At 33.9% G+C, this 21,623-nt stretch overlaps 2 protein-coding genes across 4 annotated transcripts; one reads left to right on the top strand and one right to left on the bottom strand.

The window, feature by feature from the left end:
* The first annotated feature begins 1,192 nt into the window (after window positions 1–1,192).
* On the top strand, window positions 1,193–4,112 carry LOC109176113 (malate dehydrogenase). The gene is made up of 7 exons (XM_019325546.1): window positions 1,193–1,346; window positions 2,024–2,182; window positions 2,348–2,523; window positions 2,628–2,905; window positions 2,997–3,132; window positions 3,545–3,656; window positions 3,773–4,112. The coding sequence occupies exons 1-7, from the start codon at window positions 1,304–1,306 to the stop codon at window positions 3,865–3,867; spliced, it is 999 nt and encodes a 332-aa protein (XP_019181091.1). The 5' UTR covers window positions 1,193–1,303; the 3' UTR covers window positions 3,868–4,112.
* Window positions 4,113–10,571: 6,459 nt separating this feature from the next.
* On the bottom strand, window positions 10,572–12,601 carry LOC109175320 (myb-related protein Myb4-like). Of its 3 annotated transcripts, none has more exons than XM_019324573.1 (4): window positions 12,512–12,601; window positions 12,295–12,476; window positions 12,046–12,175; window positions 10,572–11,209 (listed from the first exon to the last, which is right to left on the bottom strand). In XM_019324573.1, exons 2-4 carry the CDS (start codon window positions 12,425–12,427, stop codon window positions 10,660–10,662), a joined length of 813 nt encoding a protein of 270 aa, XP_019180118.1. In that variant the 5' UTR covers window positions 12,428–12,476; window positions 12,512–12,601; the 3' UTR covers window positions 10,572–10,659. The 3 variants fall into 3 exon arrangements, with proteins under 3 accessions (XP_019180118.1, XP_019180119.1, XP_019180117.1); XM_019324574.1 differs by having other exon boundaries at window positions 12,295–12,435; window positions 12,492–12,595; XM_019324572.1 differs by having other exon boundaries at window positions 12,295–12,596.
* Between the last annotated feature and the right edge of the window lie 9,022 nt (window positions 12,602–21,623).

The raw sequence follows: 21,623 nt of genomic DNA, 5'->3' as shown, positions 1-21,623 counted from the left end.
CTATGGTGTAAAGTTTTCTAGAAAGCAAGCTAGAATCTGGATTTGTTCTTTAACGATTAGAACATTTGTGGAAGACTAGGATTGTGCGTGAACGATAAGAACAAGATAGAATCTTTTTTTTTAAACAAAAAAAAAAAAAAAAAAAGTGGAATCTGTGAGGATGAAATTGAAATTGAATTTTGGCTTCGTTTGGAAAGCAGGAAAATGACTATTTCCTTTTCGGTATTTGGCTACACAAAGTAAAAATATTTTTTGTGTGTTTGATTCATTTTCCAGAAAATGAGTTGAAAAATGAAAACAATTGGATACTTTAAAATTGTAATTGTTTGATATTTTTGATAAAATTCTTAGTGTAGAGCTGTCAAAATAGGCTTAGCCCATGCCCTGCAAAAAGAACAAGACAGGCTTTAATATTTCGGGTTTGTATTTTGACGGGCTTTTTAACCCGACCCCACTTAACCCGCAGGCTTTGACAGGCTGGCGATGCCCGCCAAACCATAATATAAATAATTAATTAATTATATATATATATATATATATATACAGGGTTGCATTCACATGCAAACACCCTTAAAATACAAACATGTGGACAAATACCATGCACACACCTAAATGCGAGCGTGCATACATCCGTAGTATGTATGTGTGAATCCACCGTGTGAAGCTATTCCCTATTTTCCTTTGACTAAGGTATCATTTTCTATTGACCCCATTTTCTCCCATATTGCCAAACACTGAAAATTTGAAAAATATTTTTCAGAAGTTATTTTTTGGGTTTCTAAACGCATCCTAAAATTTTAATGAAGAAATTAAATTCATATAGTGTAATTAAAGCTAAACTTCTAGTACCGAAAATTAAATTCTTCGAGTAATGCTTGCGTATTTTTATTGTAAATAAAAGTGTTATTTAGTTAATTTGACTAATCACTATCACTATATCGTAATAGCAATAGTGTAATGACTTTCATCGATCAGATTATCAGAAGTATAAATATATATGTTTTTTAAACAAATGTAAGAACCTAAGGACCTTATTGAACCCTAATTTTTGTCTATATATGAATATCTGTTGACTTTTTTGGGAGCATCGAGGATCACTCCTTTATTGAAAGCGTGATTCATCACGGGCCCACATGGGCATGTCCTGCGTGAAATAAACGACGCCGTTTGCACTATTTCTGCGGCATCGAGCTCACCGATAATACATCATCGTACTCCTCACGAGTCACGCCCCACTCCAGAAGCTACTCTCGATCGTCTTCTTCATCCTCTCTGATTCAGTAGACTCTGACCTCTCACAGCCATGGCGAAAGAACCAGTTCGCGTGCTTGTCACCGGCGCTGCAGGTACTGTTGTGCCCTTCACTCTTCGCTGTTCGTTCAGATCTGCTTTCTTTTGATTTCAACTCGTTAATCTTTCGTTTTCCTTGCTAATCTCTGAGTTTGTGGTTGAAATGATCTTGTGTGTAGTATATTTGTATGATTTTTTAATTTTGAGCTGATTCTGGAAGGTTTGATTATATATGTTTCACTAACTGAAGTGTTTTTTGAGATTTAAGCTGGGGTTTTGGTAAATCAAAGCAACCCAGAGAGGGAAACTTTGTTTGTTTGGTTTGTTAAATCGAAAGACTCCGGCTTTATTTGTTTTAAGTCTTGGTTTTGAAATCTGTTGGGTAATATGCTTTTGTTTTGGATTCATGTTGATTCCTGGATTTCTTTGCAGCTTTCATCTTTTTTAATGTGTAAGAACTTGCTTGATCTTCATATTTGTGGTTGAACTAGTTTGCAAAAAGAGCTAATCTAGTGAGTTAATGGACTAGTTTTCTGAGGACAACAGAACATAGTGTGGATATTTGTTATCAATGTTATATGCTGCAGATGTGCTAGCTAATTAGGCTCGTCCATGGCTATATGTGCAATTTTTGGATGTGATTTATGTTCTCTCCAAATGGGTTGGGATGATATTTGTTTCTTTCTATTCCTTTATACTGTGATGTATTTACTGAAAGGGGCTAGTTTTTCAGGACAAATTGGATATGCTCTTGTTCCAATGATTGCTCGGGGTGTGATGTTGGGTGCTGACCAACCTGTAATTCTCCACATGTTGGATATTCCACCTGCTGCAGAGGCGTTGAATGGAGTCAAGATGGAATTAGTTGACGCCGCTTTCCCACTTCTCAAAGGTTCTTGCTCACCATCGCTATAATCCCTAGCCTTTTTCCGCTTTTTTTAATCCGTTATAGGACATCCTTATCTTCCCTATTGTTGTTCTTAGTCGTTCTATTTTGATTTGGGTAGTCATGATTTGCGTTAAATCTTATGTGTCTTTTGCGATATATGCACTTCAGGTGTTGTTGCTACAACCGATGCTGTCGAGGCATGTACTGGTGTCAATGTTGCAGTCATGGTCGGTGGTTTTCCAAGAAAAGAAGGCATGGAGAGGAAAGACGTTATGTCAAAGAATGTTTCTATCTACAAGTCTCAAGCTTCTGCTCTCGAGAAACACGCTGCTGCTAACTGCAAGGTGAGATGGAATTTCTCGGAACTTGGGGCTATCAATTACAATTCGTGAACTTAGTTTTTAGATGTCTAACTATATTTTGCTATTTTGATCTGTTTTTCTTTCAGGTGTTGGTTGTTGCTAACCCTGCAAATACTAATGCATTGATCTTGAAGGAATTTGCACCGTCTATTCCCGAGAAGAACATTTCTTGCCTGACTAGGTTGGACCATAACAGGGCCCTCGGTCAAATCTCAGAGAGATTGAATGTTCAAGTGAGTGACGTTAAAAACGTTATAATATGGGGAAACCACTCATCGTCGCAGTATCCTGATGTCAATCACGCAACTGTGAAAACACCAGCTGGTGAAAGGCCTGTCCGAGAGCTTGTTGCCAATGACGAATGGTAAGAAACGAATCTGCAGTTACGGAATCATCATTCCGTAAATTTCTTCTCTTATTTTTGTTCGATGGTAGCTAATATGCTTATATTTTAGGTTGAACGGGGAGTTTATAACCACTGTCCAGCAGCGCGGTGCTGCAATTATTAAGGCTAGAAAATTCTCCAGCGCCCTTTCTGCTGCTAGTTCTGCTTGCGACCACATACGTGACTGGGTGCTTGGAACTCCGGAGGTAAATCTTCTAGCTTTAGTTTGCGCGATATAAAGTGAGATCATCTCGCGCTTTCGATATTGTCAAATGTAGAACTCCATATATTTCATATATCTCAGACTAAGGAATATACATATTTATACAAGAAACTATATACTAACTAAGGTACCAACCAAGGTAAGGATCGGAATACACATTAATCCCTAATATCATGCTAAATATATTCCTACTATTTATAATGTCTAACAGCTATTAACAAGGCGCCTAGGCGCTAGGCGGTCGGCCACCTTGGCGCTCTAGGCGGTCCTCAGGCGCCTAGCGATTTTTTCAACCTTGCAAGTGGCACATTAATCTCTAATATCATGCTAAATATATTCCTACCATTTATAATGTCTAACAGATATTAACAAGTGGCTTTTGTCCTGTGATACAGGGAACTTGGGTATCCATGGGTGTATACTCTGATGGCTCGTACAATGTCCCGGCTGGACTAATTTATTCCTTCCCAGTTACTTGCAAAAACGGAGAATGGTGCATTGTCCAAGGTAACCCCTTTCCTCTACCCTACCCACATTTTAGTTACCGTTTTCCACATTTCTCGTGCTTTTTGAGACGTGTAGTACTGTTGTGCATCGAATCCAATTTCGATTTCGTGTTGCAGGTCTTCCTATCGACGAGTTCTCAAGGAAGAAGATGGACGCAACTGCGGAAGAGCTCTCCGAGGAAAAGGCTCTGGCATACTCGTGTCTTTCTTAAGATACAAATCCCGCCTAATCGAGATAGATCGAGATCTTGCGACCTCGAGGTATTAATACATTGCTGCAGTTCTGAATAAAGTCATGGATATGCACATGGTGCTTCTGTGAGGGTTTTTGTTGATGTTACACCTTTCTATTTTTCTTGATTTGAGAGGTGACTGAATTTAGTTCGCTTTGTGTAATTGATGAGTACACTTTGCTTGCTCCAATGGTTTCCTAATTTGAACTACACTTTGTTAAGTATATTCGTGTGTTGCCCTTTGTATACTCCCCGTCCCGGAAACCTTGCCCCCGTCCCCGCAGGGAATTAGGCCAGGAGTCCAGGACGGGGATTTTCCGTACTTGGTCAACTTCTAGTCAAAGTGTTAAATTGATGGACCAAATAATTATTCGGGGGTGGGGAGGAGTATCGTTAGTCCCAAACGAGGAATTACACACATTTTCTATCTTCGTCCCCGATTCTAATTTTTTTTCCTTATCTCCGTCGGGGCAGAGATCAAGAATTCTCCTTGGGAACGAGACAAATTGCAATCCCTAATTATATGGTCTTATATCTTAACATTCTTTAATGAATTTATGGAGTAAATGTAATCAAAACAAACTTGACGGAACAACTCGATTTTGAACTCTTTAATATGGTGTATTTATACAAGAGTCAATTTGTTGACACTGTAATTGTATTACCAGTTCCCTTATCAATTCTTGAAAGTTGTTTTCTCAATAGTTAAGTGATAAATAAATTGGGGTTATGGTTTAGATAAAGTCTCTTACCAATTCTAAACTAAAGTCTCTTTACTGATTCTAAACTAAAGCAATGGGATATCTAGATATATTTTCTTGAAATACAATATTGAATATCTCGACTATTATGAGACTTTGAATTAGACTCAACTACTCAAGTCGTGCATATAGAATATGTTATTATAGTTTTTTTTTTTTTTTTTTTTTTTTTGGAAAGGATATGTTATTATAGTTGAATTAATAATTCACTTATCAACTTTTTAAAACTGTTAAATTAATGATGAAAATGTAACAATTTTTTTTTTTTGAAGGGAAGAATGAAATGCATTAATAATTAACCAAATGAGAAATACACGGCGGTGGTATAGAATATCACGACCCCGAGGTGGACGAAGAACCAGTTGCTCGTGCTCACGTGAGCTACATGGTTCATTGACCTTTTGACATGGTGAGCAGAGACATTCCCAATGTCATTAGGAATACCACGACATTGCTTTATAATCAAACCAACATAAGAAAGGTTCAACTAAAAGGAATTAAAACTAACTAAAAGGAATTAAAACTAGTACAGAAATTAAGATAGACTGACTCTAATAATAAATCAGTAAAACCATGGGCCTTTAACCATGTTAATGCCTCTTTAGTAGCCATATATAGATTTCGCCATAAGCGGGTCACGATCATAATCTAACCGGGAGTTAAAGGCTACCACGAACCTACCATCATGGTCCCGAACAATTGCACCTACACCAACACCATTCACGAAAATTGCCACATCAATATTACATTTAAATTTGTTGCGTGGAGGAGGTAGCCAAATGGTGTTTACCGTACTGGAAGCTGCTTTTGGGCTAAAGGCTGAATAAGTATTAAACCATAGATGACTTGCAGCTTCAGCTTACCTTCTCAAAGAATCAGCAGATGGCGTGACATTCTTCCAAACCAATTCATTCCTAGCATTCCAAAGAAACCACATGTATGCAATCAACGTCATAGTGAGCATCTTTATCTGATTGAACCTCCCTTTGATTGGCCTTAAGAAACGGGAGACTATCATCAGCAAAAAATAAATGTGTAACAGACGGTGCCCCCCAGCCACTCTAATGCCATGTATGTCGCCTCTCGCCTCTCGCCTCTGCATGATTTAACAAGATCGGTAATGCCTCTGCACAAATGATAAAAAGGTAAGGAGACAACGGGTCACCTTGACAGATACCCCGCGAAGGAGCAATCGTACCCACTGTATCTCCATTGACAATAATATTGTACCGAATTGTTGTCACGCACATCATCACAAGCTTTACCCAATTCGCGGCAAAACCAAGAGACTTTAAATACCTTCCAGAAATACCTATTCCATTTTATCATACGCCTTAACCATATCAAGCTTGAGCGCAGTCCAACCTATATTCTCATATCTGGTTCTCTTCAAATAATGACCAACCTCCCAAGCCACTATTATGTTATCGGAAAGCAACATTTCTTTAACAAAAGCATTTTGGGCCAATTGAATTTAGTTTATTACCTTTTTAATTTCCATACAATCCCTATATGAATAGGATTTTTTGGCACGGATAAGGTGGAAAAAACTCCCCATTTGGATCAACCATGGTGGTCCCCTTGATTCAAATTAAGGACCGCAATTGACATTTCTAATTTTAAAAAAAATTAAAACTTTAAATTTTTGAAATAAAAACATTTAAAATTTTAAAGTTTTTCGCAATTAATTTGATTCATCAAGTTTAAATTGTTACATTGTTGAACATCATGCTCCAACTCAATGGATCGAGTTACATATTTCAAACATTTTGTCCAAATTCAATCCATTCAGTTATAAAACTCGTCAAAATGTCATTCACACTTCTACCTCGAGATTCTTTCATACTCCTTACCAACTCCATATAATGATAATGCAACTCTAGAAAATACTTCTATATAAACATCCAACAATTAATCAAAAACGTAACTCGAATACAACCTAATTTTTCTACAATTTTACCCTTATAAATGTGATCGTGACAAGATATTTCATAGTGTTTCTATTCATATTTGCATTATCCCTCGACAAATTTCATTGGTCTATTAATGGAAAAAGGTGAAATTAATAATTCCATTTCCTCAAACAACAAAACAAACACGGAATTGAATAGAAATCCTAGACTGGAATCTTAACATATTCTTAATCAAACAATTAAGAAACAGACAAAATATCACAACTAAAAGCATCAGTCCCTAAATTTCCAAAGGCATCTAAATTCTAAGTAAACTAAATGCAATGCATCCTGACTTTTAGATGGTACTTGGGTATATATCTTTTGGGGCGGCATTCTTGCTTTTACTTTCTTTTACTTTTACTCTTTTGCTAATCTACTGAAACACAAAGAGTTAATACTGACTTCATTGAGGTCCAAACCCACAGCCTCTCATATGCGAGAGCAATTTGGTGCCACTAGACCACAAGATCATTGACATGTATATACCTACTTTATTTTTTAAGTTATTGTTAATATTCAAACCCTACACCCTGTGATGGTTACTATTATAAAATTGTGACATATATAATGGGATTTTTATCCTTAATCACATTTTGGCTCTATTTGGTAAAAAATTAACCTATACGTCAATTTTGGCTTATTTGACCACTATTAATTGTTTGATTTAGTTAAAATATCAATACAAATGTTTGGTTAATTAACTTTTTGCAATTCCAAAATGCTAAAATTCAAAAAGCTACTCCTAGTAACTTTTTCAATTAACTTTTTGAGAAAAGAAATTATACCAAACATCTAATTTACCAAACACTTTTCTACAACAGCTAATGCTATCAACTAGTTATACCCTCTAATTAACACAATCAGCTAAGAAGCATTTGCCAAACAGAATTTCCTTTGTCATTTTCCAAGAGGAAATTGGGGAGAAGCTTACCGACTAAAGTGGGAAAATGAAGGACCACGTAAAGCAAATTTCCACCTACAAATTTTTGTCATGTATGACCACTAAGTTGACTGAGTTGATCTAATTAAAGAAAAAAAGCCCCAAAAGTCTTGAGTTAGATAACCTCACTTGGACATTTTCATTGATTTTTCAAACTTTTTATAAGGGCCCTTTGGCATATATGTAATTGTTTCATTAGTTTGCTGATCTGAGTTGACTAGAAACGTACACTAATAGAGTGTATATATTGGCACGGGTATAATGTGTTTGAAGCATGAAATATTAAATTCGTCCTTGTCGAGAAACATGATTCTCGCTCCAGAATGTTACAAGTTTGATTCTTGTCAATTTCATCCTCTTAGTCAAGATTGTCGAACATATAATGATTTTTCTAGTGTGATTTGTGAACTATTACACAAAAACGACATGAATCTGGTTTACCTAGTGTACATTATTAAATAGTGACTATGAGTTTTCCTTATCACAAAAATAAAATAATAATAATAATAAAGGAAACAAAAGAAGTTACGTAGCTAGACAGCAAAGCCAGCTTGATTGTGTGAATTTGATGATCAATAACTTTGTCTGTTGTTGAACATGTAATGTTGGTGGTGATGGCAACTAGTAGGGATTGTACATTTGTTACGTTGATGGTTAACTTCACAAATTCAAAATAATTAAGTTTATTAACTTTAATTTACTTTATTTTTTTGTGAGTGTATGAACTTTACTTTGGCCCTGTTTGGTAAAATGGCTGTTAGCTGTTAGCTGATTGTGTTAATTAGAGGGTATAAATAGTTGATAACATTAGCTCATTGTAAAAAAGTGTTTGGTAAATTAGCTGTTAGCTGATAGCTGTTTGGTATAATTTCTTTTCTCAAAAAGCTAATTGAAAAAGTTGCTTGGAGTACCTTTTTTAATTTTAGCCTTTTGGAATTGCAAAAAGCTAATTAACCAAACATTTATATTGATATTTTAACTAAATCAAACAATTAATAATAGTCAAATAAGCTAAAATTACCAAACTGGGCCTTTGTTAGTAACTACAAGTGCAGGGTTCGAATTCGACGAAATAACCCAAAAAGGAAAGTATGTTGGCTTTGTTTATAGACACTAGTGTACAAGCGTTTGAGGGTCTATAGGTCAGGTGAGACACTTCCCACAATTTACCTTCTATATCAATTTTCAAAATAGGAGAAATAAAAAACTTTTAAGTTTGAGGTCCAAAATTATATATTTATCAACAATCAATTAAAGATATACAAGTGATCCTAATTAGTACTTAACTTAAAGGAATAACTTATCAAAATATTAAAAAAAAATACTTGTTTATTTAGTAGGATGGAAAAGATACATTCATAGTAGTCCATTTTAGATGTACAGCTCACCTTATGAAAGAGTCTACTAGCCCTTCAATTCTTACTTTGGATAGTTTTTACATTAAATCATTTCTTGGCATAGAATAATCTTCTTCTAGATAGTTAATAATCGGTAACATCGCATAAAATTTAATTATAATTTATACTATTTTCATTTTTTTTTTAAGTTAGCTTTATTGTAAGTTGCATTGATTGTAAAATAATTTCTCACTATGGTATTGACACCTTATCCCATAGAATTTGTTCATCCTAACTCATTAGCTCAAAGATATAAAGTTTGATGTATTATTTATTCCAATTAGATTTATTAATAAAATAAAAGTGTTTTAAGAAGTTTCCTTGCGTGACATCTAAAAAATGTTTTAATTTGATACCTTACCTTAATGAGCTTCTTCACCATCTTTATGTAGAAAGCTAATAATTTCTCACTCTTTATTATAGTACTCTCACCGTCTAATTTTATATGACTCATCTATTATAATCAAAATACAACTAAAAATTGTTTAAGAAATTGAATAAAAAAAGAATTATTTTAACTAGAATCAGTGAACAAATCATATATAAAATTATATTTTGTTTGAATGCTACTGACTCCATTACATTGTAGTATATGTTTGAAAAGATAAAATAGTATAAAGGAAATACATAAAATATGATACGAGTGTTAAGACAAATTTGATGTACTATCTTTTTGTTACTTCAAAGAATTTCATTTAAGGGTGTGTTTGAAAATTAGAAAAATGTCTCCTGAACAATATTTTTTGGAAAATGAATTATTTTTCATAAAATATTTTTATTTCTATTGTTTCGTTGCATTCCAGAAAACTGTCTTGGTGTGCTTGGTTCATTTTACAAAAAAAAAAAAAAAAAAAAAAAAAAAAAAAGGTCAAATGCCCTAAACTTTATCCGGTCAACTCCGAAGACAAAATCGACAACCGTCGCTGGTCACCTTCTACCGGAGATGGAACGCGACCAGTTGGTCACGTTCCCATCTCAGAGAAGCGACCACTGGTCACCTTCTCCGGCGGAAGGCAGCCACTTCGTTGGAGACGACGACCAACGGTTCGCATTCTCCGATGAAAGGTGACCAATTGGTCGCCGAGGAGATAGGCCAGGGAAGATGGTTTATACAGAATGTCCAGAAAAGCAAAGAGAAGAGGCTTAAAAAATAACTTCTCCTTAAAAAAAAAAAATCTAAAAAACAAGGTGATTTTTCCTTTTTGACTGAATTTGATTTTTCATAACTTTAATTTTCTTAGCCTTGCTAAATAGTGGATCATTTTCAGAGTTTCAAACACACCCTAATTCTTCAATTGCATTTTTATTGTTTTCTTAGATTAGGAAAAAAAAAAAACACATAATCAACTTTTTTTTTTTTATAATTAGAAATAGTGAGTGAATAATTCCATAATTTGAAATATTCATTGGACATCCTTTGTCCCATACTCCCACCTTAGCTACTTTCTATCCCTCTCAATACTTAACAATAAATAACTTTTAAAATTATAACATCTTAAGAAATTGACTTTGTAATCATAAAATTTCAAAGACTCTTTGTTAAAGTTATTCGTTGATCTTCTTAATTTGAAGCGAATTTTTCTTAAAATACATGCACTTTCAGATAGCAACAATAATTTTCTCGTAAACTAAAGTTAAGAAAAAATTCTCTTTTTTTAGTGTAATTTTTTCCTAAATTGTAAACATCACTAAACTCTATGATACAGCATTACAGCCTATCAGAACTCTGGTAATTCTGGCAATTCACCAGCCGACCGGACAAAAACGTTGTACCAAAAGTCCATGTCATCATCCTCCGTTCTCGTATGCCACATCATCCTGTCCACATCTTCACTGTTCGCCAGGCTGGCGCCCACCGGGAACTCGTCAACTTGCACCCAAGGCAAACCCGCCGCCGCCTCTTCCGTCCAGAAGCTCTCGTCGATCTCCGGCACGTACTCCGGCGACGAGTTGACGTCTTCCTGCTTCACCCCCGCCGTCGCGGCGTCCACCGCCGCCACTCCCCCCGTCACCGACGACATCTCGCTCGACGTCGACGTCGACGACGACCTCTCCGGCGAGGACACCGCAACATTCATCCCGTCGTCCTCCGACGTCGTGCTAGAGGCGGCGCCGCCGTCGCCGGCGCCGGCAGCCTTGCCAGAGAGGTGTCTCTTGGCGTTCTGAGGGGGCTGATAGCCTTTCAGCTTCTTCTTCAAGTGGGTGTGCCAAACATTTTTAATTTCGTTGTCCGTTCGCCCCGGCAATCTCGCTGCAATCGCAGACCATCTGAAAACGAAGCACAAAATTCCAAAATTAATTAATTAATTAAGATAGTGATGAAGCTTTAATTAATTATTATTGTGTCACAACATCCTAAGGAGATACGAGCCATAAATACCAAGATTTTACGTTTGTCTTGTTGGGTTTCATAGATCCACAAATGAAACCAAATAATATTTTAGTAATGCATAGTTGTATATATATATAATATATAAATAACAAGCGAATATTTCACTCCTAGAAATGTAAGTATTCGTCCTCGAATACAAACACCGAAGTCATAAATTTGAGAGAAAAAAAAAAAAAAAAGCAAGTAAATTTAAAATGGATTCTTGGCTCTTGCTTGTTTTTAAATCATATATTTGTCTAGAAATGACATTTTGACATTCAATACAATTTAACAGATAGTGGGTAGGTAAATCACTGTAGTTCAGCGGCTCATTAGATAAATGGACTGCTGTTGAGTGCCCACCAGGCCAGAAATTTATCTTTTTGGATGAAACTCTTACGATTGACGGGATTGAATTACGTGTTTGACCTTGTCCTTTGTTTTGAGTAATGATTACTAACATGCATCAAGACATTATATTGCTAAGTAAAGCAAAGGTCATATATACTATATATTCAACTTTGATGGCTATATATGGTTACTATCAAGTATCAACCTCATTGCCCTAGGTTTCATAAAACTTGAAAAGAAATGAGAAAAGGATATGTAACCATAAGAATATAATGATGCATGTCGTCTCGATTGAAAAGTTAAACTATTGATGATAAAATTATTTATATGCTCAACACGCTCCTCACGTGTGCGGGATTGGAGGGTGGTAAATTAAACGTACCTATTGCCAAGCATTTCATGTAACTGGATAATGGTGTCCTCTTCTTCCTTGGTGAAATTCCCCCTTTTGATGTCGGGTCGCAGGTAGTTGGTCCACCTAAGCCTGCAACTCTTCCCGCACCTCAACAGTCCTAAGAACATCATTAAAAATAAAGAACATCAGATTAACAATCTTTCTCGATCGATCCAATTTCCCAGGATTTTCCTGAGGAATATAATGAAGATAAGAACTGGAAGTCTTATTAATTACCAGCTTGTTTAGGAAGAGCTCTCCAGTTTCCATGGCCGTTCTTCTGAATGTAAGAGATCAGAATCTGATCTTCTTCAGGAGTCCATGGCCCTCTCTTCAGACCCATTTTTTCACAGCAGGGAGCTCTCACCATCTTCACTCACAATAATTATATTAATTAATTCTTTCTGCAAATCCACTCTTGGTTAAGCTTCAGTTCTCTCTGCAGAGTTTGAAGCTGTGATGGCTATGGAGTTTTTTTGCTTCTCTCTTTGTGAAAATTTCTCCTGGGGAGAGAGAGAGAAATGGATGAGGGGAAGGAGCAATGGCAGGGTGGGGTATTTATCATTGCACGGCCGCAGATATTCCACTTTATACAGTCCAACCATGGCATCTCCTGTCCCTACTCTTTCCTTGTACTTTCCTCGAAAATTCATGTGAACTAAACAATATAAATAAATATAAGTAAATGGATATATGAACAAATCATACTAAAAAGTATTATTTTAAGTATTTATTGACATAGTATATTATAAAAGTTCAAATGAAAATTTCACATTACCTAACTAGGTATATATGATATGGTTGAGACGAGTTGAGTTTATTATACCTTGTTGGATGGAGTTGTGGAAGATTATATTGGTCGCCAGTCAAATGAAAAGTGTCAAGTCCTTTTTTTTTTTAATGCTCGCCCTGTATTAAGTCCCATTTTCCTGTCATTTATCACGAAGAAAGTGTAAAATTCTCTTCACGAGCTACGACAAAGTAAACTTTCTATAATTCGCTTGACATTTCTCTAGAAACCAAACTCCTAGATGACCTGAATAGTTCTTAGAGGGTATCCTCAACCAAAGACCGACGTTGGACCTTTAGCAAATGGTACCTGTTTGTATTTAATATATTATTTGTAACTACCTCCCTTATCTCCCCCCTTTGTAGTTACAATCCATATTCTCTACGCAATGAAATTAAATTTAAAATGATGAAATCAAACATAATGTTAGTTAGAAAACATATGAATGGACCAAAAACATTAAAAAAAAAAAAAAAAAAAAAAGGCAAATTCCAAGAGGAGATGTATTTAATAATATAAAATAATAACAATGAGTGAATATGAGATTTGTTCTAAGTTGTTTAAGTCAATATTTTAATGGGAAGAAGTTGTCTTGAAGTGATTTGGTAAACAGCACCAGGAGAGGAGAGGAGAGGGTCCCAATGCATGGGGCAAGTGAAGAGGAAAAACGGTGCATAAGAGTGAGTTGAGGACTAGGCATGGGCACACAAAATATGACAAAATATTGTCATTAATTAATGCCTCTATACAACTTGGGTTTAAATTAAACCTTAATAATAATAATAATAATAATTCACATGGGCTCTCTTTTTCTTGATGAGAAATGCTATTTTCATTGTTAAAACTTTTAATATGTAACCTTAAAGTAGTGCGAAAGGACAGTTGTTGGGTTAGAATTTTGACGGCTAAATCTAACATCTTGTTTTTGAAAAATAGCCGTTAATGCTGCGTAAGTATAAAGAAATAAAGTTGCGTATTCACTATTAACTATAATTTTTTGTGTAGCAATTCCAATAAATGTTTGATCCTAATAAGTGTTGGGAAAGACTATTTTCAGTGTGCACTTAATTATGAGAATAGCTTATTGTCTATTAATTAGATTACTACAGCCATGGCTGCTTCAAAGTTGGTTGAGTGATGAAAATGATGTTCATTTTGAAAATAACTAGACGGCTCGATACAGGTGATTATAAATTTTGAAATTAATAATTAAGCTAATGGACAATATTTACTTTACTTTGTGAGAATTAGTGATGTCTTTAATTTAAGTCATATGTGGATGACAAGGTGGCAATTTCTAAATTTGTCAGCTTAATGTTGACAGCTATTATGGATATTTCATTCATTTATATTTATCATGCCAAAAAAATAATATATAATTTAAAGATGACAAAAATTCATGTGAGATCACCTAATGTATTTTCATTGACGAGAGGGGTCGGGACAAACGAAATTGGATCAACTTCTATTTAGATGTTGTGTTGTAGTTACTGATCTATTTTTGTGTTTGACCGATCAATCTCATAGGAGACTGACTTTTTAGATATTGTTTAGTTTAATTTTTCTTTAGAAAAGTATTGTATGAATAGTGCACAAATTAAAAGAAATAATTAATGTAGTAATATCATATTGTCCACAAATCACACCAGGAGACATTGTGCGACGAATTAGACTAAGAGGATGTTTGCCAGAATCGAATTCATGACATTTTAGTAATACGAGAATCATGATATACCCACTTGGTCAATTCTTTTGGAGCCATAGATTTAGGTAGTCAAATTTAACATCATTTTACCGACACACATCGATCTCGAACATGACGTTAACTGTTATCTAAATATAAAGAAAAATAGAGTCGTATCTTTGATATTAATTATAAGTTTTTAAGATGATAATAAAGTATGATCTTGACAATTAATTTCCGTGACATAACAAGGTGTGCTTAATTTGACAAGTAGTATTTTATATATATATATATATATATATATATATATATATATATATATACTTGTGGAATAGGTTTACATTTGCACGTGGGTGTTTGTAGAGTCAACATCGGTCAACCTCGTGGTTTGATCACCTTTTAGGACCATAAAATAATATCTATTTTCAAAGTTTTACAATACATTGCGTCTTTGATTTAACGTTAACCCAACACACTTTTCTCTTGTTTTTGTCTTTGCATATTATACATATTTATTCATATACCCTAACATGTGATGATGGATGATATTATATATATATATATATATATATATATATATATATATATATATATCCAAGGAGAATATAGTATTTTTTAAAAAAATTATTATCAAACTACTTGTATCTACCCGCTCTTATAATAGAGTTTTAAAGTTTTTTTAATTAGACGGAAGAAATCTCATTTGGAATTACACTATTTGGTTAAATTAATGGTTGTTAAGATATCATGTCTTTGCTTTTGAACATCTTGTTATGTAGTTTTGTGGTACACTGCATGTATTTGTCCTGCTATTATGATCGGAATTTTAATGTCTCTTAATTCGATTAAATCAGATAAGAGAAATATTGTTTGGAGTAACATTACTTGAATTGGTTAGATGAATGATTGTTAAGACTTAAGATTGATCAGAGATCTCTTATGTCAATCGTATCATGAATTAATCAATTACATATATGGTATGAATATATCGTGTACTATGACTTGAATTTTGAACTTTAACAAGTTTTGAAAAATGTTTATTTTAAAAGATTAATATATTTAATTATAATTATTGACATTCTAAAGTATAATTATCTCTAAATAAATATGGATAAAACATCCTTTATATGAAAGCACACTTTTAGAATTCTAAAGCACTGTTAGTATAAATATTAACAGAGAGTAGGAGTGTATGTAGGACCAGGAAGATCTTTAATGATTATTTGCCCACCATGAAAAGTGAAAAGATAGTGCTTGCAAATTAAAATGTAAAAAGAGAACAGGAAATGGCGGAAAGTACAAATCAATATATATATATTTAAACCATTTTATATATGACATGTTGCATTATTTATTTAAAATAATTAATTTGTGGGATGAAAGTATAATGGGGGAAAGGTGGGGCATGAGTAAAAGAATTATATTGTTTGAGTTTGGGATGAGCTCCAACGACATGGTTCGATTTCTAAACTACAATTATTGGAGGTTTGAGTTTCGGATGAGCTTCTTCTGCAGAAAAATTTACAGTTTACGGACACCAGTGACTAATTAATCCCCTGCTGAATTATAAGTACCTCTATTGAGTGAAACTTAGACTGAAAAAAAATTTATTTGTGTATAGTTTAGTGTTAAGCGGGTTTATGTTGCATTATTTATTTAAAATAATTTATTTGTGGGATGAAAGTACAATGGATCGGAGAAAAGGTGGGGGCATGAGTTCACATTTGTTGACATTTTATTATGGGCATTAAATGTCAAACAAAGAAGCATACTAAATATCATCAATCAAACAAAGAAATAGATACCTTAGATTTTACTTTTGAATTGAATGATTATTAATTTGAGGGGCCATCATCAAAGATGAAATCTTCAAATCTTTGGGACTCTCTTTATCCAAGTTGTGATAATTTAAATCTCATGCCATGTGTTATTTTACATGGTTGCCAAATGCCAATTTGTCATATGCCACTGCACCATTATTAATAATGGGATTACATTATTCAATTAACTTGATTGCATATGATAAGTCTCACAAAAGTTTTGTCTGTAATCTTGATTGCAATATAATATATCTCAATGGGATTAAAAATTCCAAGATATGTTGAATATGATTTAAGGTGGTTCAATGAACCACAATTAGTTTAGAGGTAATGGGTCAGACTAAATCAAGCGAGTGGATGGAGCTTCATTCAAGTTGAGCCGAGAAGCAATAGCTCAGTAAGTAATCTGATATGAGTTAAACAAAGCTCCATCTGTTCAAGACCCGTGTAGTTTGAATAGAGCTGTAATAATCATATTACATGACAGAATCGTAGTCTGATATGAAAATAGAAAAAAGACTTGACATAGTATTTTGCTAAACTTTCTGAATCATTTGACTGTGTTGGATGGCTTTCCAATGTGGTTTGGTCTTAGCTTGATGTCGACAATGTTGCAATGTTGATTTCTGTCTGGTAATTTGGTCTCTTGTACCACATTTCCCAACTTTATCAATGTGAAAATATCACATACTAACCAAAAGTGAAATAAATTATTATAAATATTTAGAATAAATACTGGATTTAGTCATAAACTTTGTTACAGCACGTTTGGTTCACGGAATGAATTTTGAGGTAATAGAAATGCTATTCCATAAGGAATGGAATAGGCAAGGAATAGAATAGGAATTGTATTCTATTGTTTGGTTCGCGGAATGAATAGACTTTAGGAATTACATTACCGTGTTTGGTTGGTTTAAGGAATAGAAATGAAATATGTTTTAAAAGACATAAATACCCTTATAAAAATATGCGGTGGTGGCGCTGTTGCTGGTAGTAGTAGTGGCGGCGGCGACGGCGGCGGCGGTGGTAGCGGCAGTGGTGCCGGTGCTGGTGCTGGTAGCGGCGGGTGGCAGCGGTGGTGGTGGTGGTAGCGGCGGCGGCGACGGTGGTGGCGATGCTGGTGGTGTTGGTGGGGTGGTGGTGCTGGTGGCGGTGGTAGCGGTGGTGGCGGCGGCGCTGGTGGTGGTAGTGGCGGTGGTGGCGATGCTGGTAGTGGTGTTGGTGGTGCTGGTGGTGGCGACAATGCTGGTAGCGATGGTGGTTGTGGTGGTGGCGATGGTGGTGGTGGTGGCGGCGGCGGCGGTGCTGGTGGTGGTGGTGGTGTTGGTGTTGGTGGGGTGCTGGTGCTGGTGGCGGTGGAGGTGGTGGTGGTGACAGGGGGTAAAATAGGAAGTAGAAATTTTAGGCTATTCCTGAGAACTCAGTATAGCCTAATACCAGGGGGGGCCTGTTAATAGCTATTACTTTACTGGGGGAATGAGGTATTACCAGGAATATTATTCCTGGTAATAGAAACGGTTACCAAACAAAGGAATAGGCCTATTACTGGGAATGCTATGCCATTCCCGGCCTATTTCATGAACCAAACGGGCCATTAATTTTTTCAAATTCAGTTTTGAAAAAAGTAATTTCATCACATTTTAAACTTAATGAGCTTTCATATATGATTTTACTGATTTAAATCCTGTCATATAATATATCAAGTTCCCAAGTTGTTATGATTTTACTGATTTAAACTTTCAACCACTATATGATAATATGCATCAGGTAAATCTCGCTGCTATGTAATACCTTCAAATCACACATGAGAGATAAATTACACTAAAAGATAAAAATTTTATGTCATGGACTCAAACTAAAAGATGTTAACAATAATTAAACTAATGATCTTTTAATACAATAATCATGTTTTACCACTCGATTATTTTTTAGTGGCTGGAGTTGCAATTTTGAAGTTAGAGTTGTGTGGGCCCATCCCAGTAGACAACTGAAGTGAAGATGATAGCAATGCACGCGGTTTTAATTGAAAAGTATATGCTCTAAGTTTGACTTTCTACTTATTATGATGTCACAAAACTGTCCTATAATAACTAGTCATTTTCTTTCGTATTAACAATGTGTATTTTGTCATTTGTTCAAAAGTCAGAAAAGAAAATTAATTTTAGTGAAATTAAAACATAGTTTAAATCTTTATAAGATTATACGAAGTATATTAAGGATAAAATTTAAATCAACTTTATTGTTCCAAATTGCTAGTTGAGCACATTATTAACCGGTTACCAAGCCACCTAATTGTATCGATGAAAAATTTTAAAATACTTAAAAAAAAATAAAAATTATTACACGTTCTTTGTGACTTCGTTTAAACTTTTTTGAACTTATTTTGAGATTGATACAATAATTGATTATGTCCCACATTGCACATGTTCGTTCTAAGCCGCGTGATTTTTTTATTTTTGAATATGTGCCTTATGAATTTTTGAAAATTTGAGTACCAATAATAATGACATTTTATTAATTGTAAGACAAAAAAGTAGGGACACTCCGCTCACGTCCGTGCAATAAGCAATATTGTAGCCCAAAATGCTGACTTTGACTGGTTGGGTCAAAGTCGTATGTGAAGTGTGAACCAAACCCAAACACTTTTATTATTTTGGGTGTATGTAATGGCATCTTAAATTTCATACAATAGTTCAACGTTTTGACTTAATTTCTTAAGGTAAAATCTATAAAAATAAATAAATAAATAAAAAATTCAGAGTTCACACTTCACATCCAACAAACGATGGCTGGCATTCACGACAAAAAAATATTATAAAAATTGCCCAAAGAATATTGATTTAGTGAATAAGAAATACTCACTCCGTCCAATTTTATGTGTTTAATTCGGTTAATAAGGCTGGATTGCAGTCATTTTTAATTCAAATTTTCATAATATTAAGTTTAGTTTTAGTATTTTTACAAAATTTATATGTTTTGAAATTACACTAAAAGTACTATTAAACAAAAAAATTCTAATTTACAAATGAGTAAATAATACTAAAGAAAATAAACAAAAAAAAAAAAAAAAGAATTGTTTGACCAACGAATAGTAAGTAAGACCTAAAATGAGACAAATGTTGTATCATTTAAGGCTTTCTTTACGTAGGGTTGGAGTTTGATTTCGATCTGTCATGAATATTGATGTTTGGGTTTGGAATATAATGTACAGTTTGGTTTTGGATCTCGAAGCAAAATTGGCTTGATTTACCCCCTCATGGCCTAGGAGTGATTGAGTTCGTCCATGAAACAGTCCGACAAAATTAAAAAATATATATTGTAAATCAGGCTAAGTTACTCATAGCTAATCAACTAAATAGCTCCCACTTATAATTAATTATCAAGCCAAATATGTTTATTATCAAATTGAAACACACATTTTCTCTACATTTATAGAAAATTAAGAAATTGAAGATGTCTAATTGAAGTATTTATACCCCATAAATAGATTGAAGATCTTTTCCACTTGGGACTTGAAAATTCGACCTCGTCCTCATCACAAGTCATAACCCGACAGTTTTTTTCCCCCCTTAATATATGGCTAGAATGAGTCAAACACATTACACATCTCTACTTTAATTTGGTAGGCATATAATAAGTTATCATAGAAAAACTCGTAGTCAATATTCAAAAGTACACTTTAGATAAAGTTTGTCCTGTAACGTTAGTTTTATCATCCTTCATATCTACATTTACATTCATCTCACATAAAACGTCTCACACAATTTTATTTATTTATTTTTTTATTTTTTTGGTATCATCCATCCTATAATCTGTCTTCCTACTATTAATTTAATAGATAAATCTATAAATTCCAAACATCATCTCTTACGTGTGATAGAAAACGATTATATTGCCCAGTGATTTCAACTATAAGAGCTTTTCCTAGTCCAAAAGTTGCTTTAATGGTACGGTAGGTCTTTCTTAATCATTTGGTCCAATAATATAATTAAGGTTATAGAAATTAATCACACATATATATTATTCTTTCACATTTACAAATTGAAAGAAATTTTATATTGTTTTTGTCAAAGATTTGGGCATGGTGGGGTTGGTATTCTAGCAACAAGTAGAGGTGATGATTAACTTTTTTAGGACTTTGATCAAATGCAAATGATCTCAAGTTGGGAACATGTAATTAGAGCGTGGTGAATGTACTTGTATTCCCATTATGGGTAAGTGACAAAAGTTTCTTGTGCCTAATGATACATTATTTATTATTATTATTATTATTATTATTATTATTATTATTATTATTATTATTATTATTATTATGGTAGATAATCTTATTAATTAATTAGGCCAATTAGTTTACTAAATATAATAATATATATAATAGAGGTCACATTGCTCCATTAACAATTACTTACATTAAATCTTTAGTAAATTTTTAATGAATTATCAACTAAAATCATATATACCGAGAATTCCAAAATCTTATTTAAGTGACAAGAATTTTGATACCCGATGAGAAGTGTAGTCATGGACTCGAACCTCACTAGAAGGTTATGTCTTGTAGTTCTTTGTGCATGGTTGTCTTATTATAAACTATAGGGTGATCATAGTTGGACATTATTTTTTACCGCCAAAAACTGATCGAAAACTAAGAGTTTGCGATCGAAGTTGACATCTCCATATATTATTAAGAATATTATCATTTATTATTCATGGAACTCCCTCTAAATAGTTCCTTCCGTTACAAAACACTTTACACTTTCCCCATCTCATTGATTCTCTCTTGTTTGTCAAACATTTTGCCACTGACAATAATATTTTCTTTGAGTTCATCCATACTTTTTGTTGTGAAGGACATCACCACCAATCAAATTCTTCTTAGAGGAGAGAGCTCAGGAGATTATACAAATTTTCGGTAGTTACATAGTCTAAATTTATATAATATATAAGAGTTTATCAATCTTTATTTTATATATAAAAAACATTTAGCTTACAAAGACACAAGACCGGCACCAATGAACCTCCATATATATATATATATATATATATATATATATATATATATATATATATATATATATATATATATAATCCTTGACTAATATTACATTATAGCCAATAATATAGCAAGATTTTGCAAGGTTTAGCAGAAGTCATATAATTAGTCATAATTAATGATTACATATTCATATCCTTTTACAAGATGTTACTCATTTGACTTTGCTTATAAAAAATGTGAAATGCCCTCACCCCAAGCTCCATATTTTAATTCGACAAG

This window comes from Ipomoea nil, unplaced genomic scaffold, assembly GCF_001879475.1.
Source record: "Ipomoea nil cultivar Tokyo-kokei standard unplaced genomic scaffold, Asagao_1.1 scaffold0688, whole genome shotgun sequence".
Taxonomy (NCBI): Eukaryota; Viridiplantae; Streptophyta; class Magnoliopsida; order Solanales; family Convolvulaceae; genus Ipomoea; species Ipomoea nil.
This window is presented reverse-complemented; position numbering and strand designations above follow the sequence as displayed.

Excerpts from the sequence above, each read along its gene's own strand:
- LOC109176113 (XM_019325546.1), top strand. The coding sequence starts at position 1,304 with ATGGCGAAAGAACCAGTTCGCGTGCTTGTCACCGGCGCTGCAG. Across the intron at positions 2,906-2,996 it reads CTTGTTGCCAATGACGAATG|GTTGAACGGGGAGTTTATAA; the intron begins GTAAGAAACGAA and ends CTTATATTTTAG. Across the intron at positions 3,133-3,544 it reads GGGTGCTTGGAACTCCGGAG|GGAACTTGGGTATCCATGGG; the intron begins GTAAATCTTCTA and ends CCTGTGATACAG.
- LOC109175320 (XM_019324573.1), bottom strand. The coding sequence starts at position 12,427 with ATGGTGAGAGCTCCCTGCTGTGAAAAAATGGGTCTGAAGAGAGGGCCA. Across the intron at positions 12,176-12,294 it reads AGCTCTTCCTAAACAAGCTG|GACTGTTGAGGTGCGGGAAG; the intron begins GTAATTAATAAG and ends TGATGTTCTTAG. Across the intron at positions 11,210-12,045 it reads CATGAAATGCTTGGCAATAG|ATGGTCTGCGATTGCAGCGA; the intron begins GTACGTTTAATT and ends CTTCGTTTTCAG.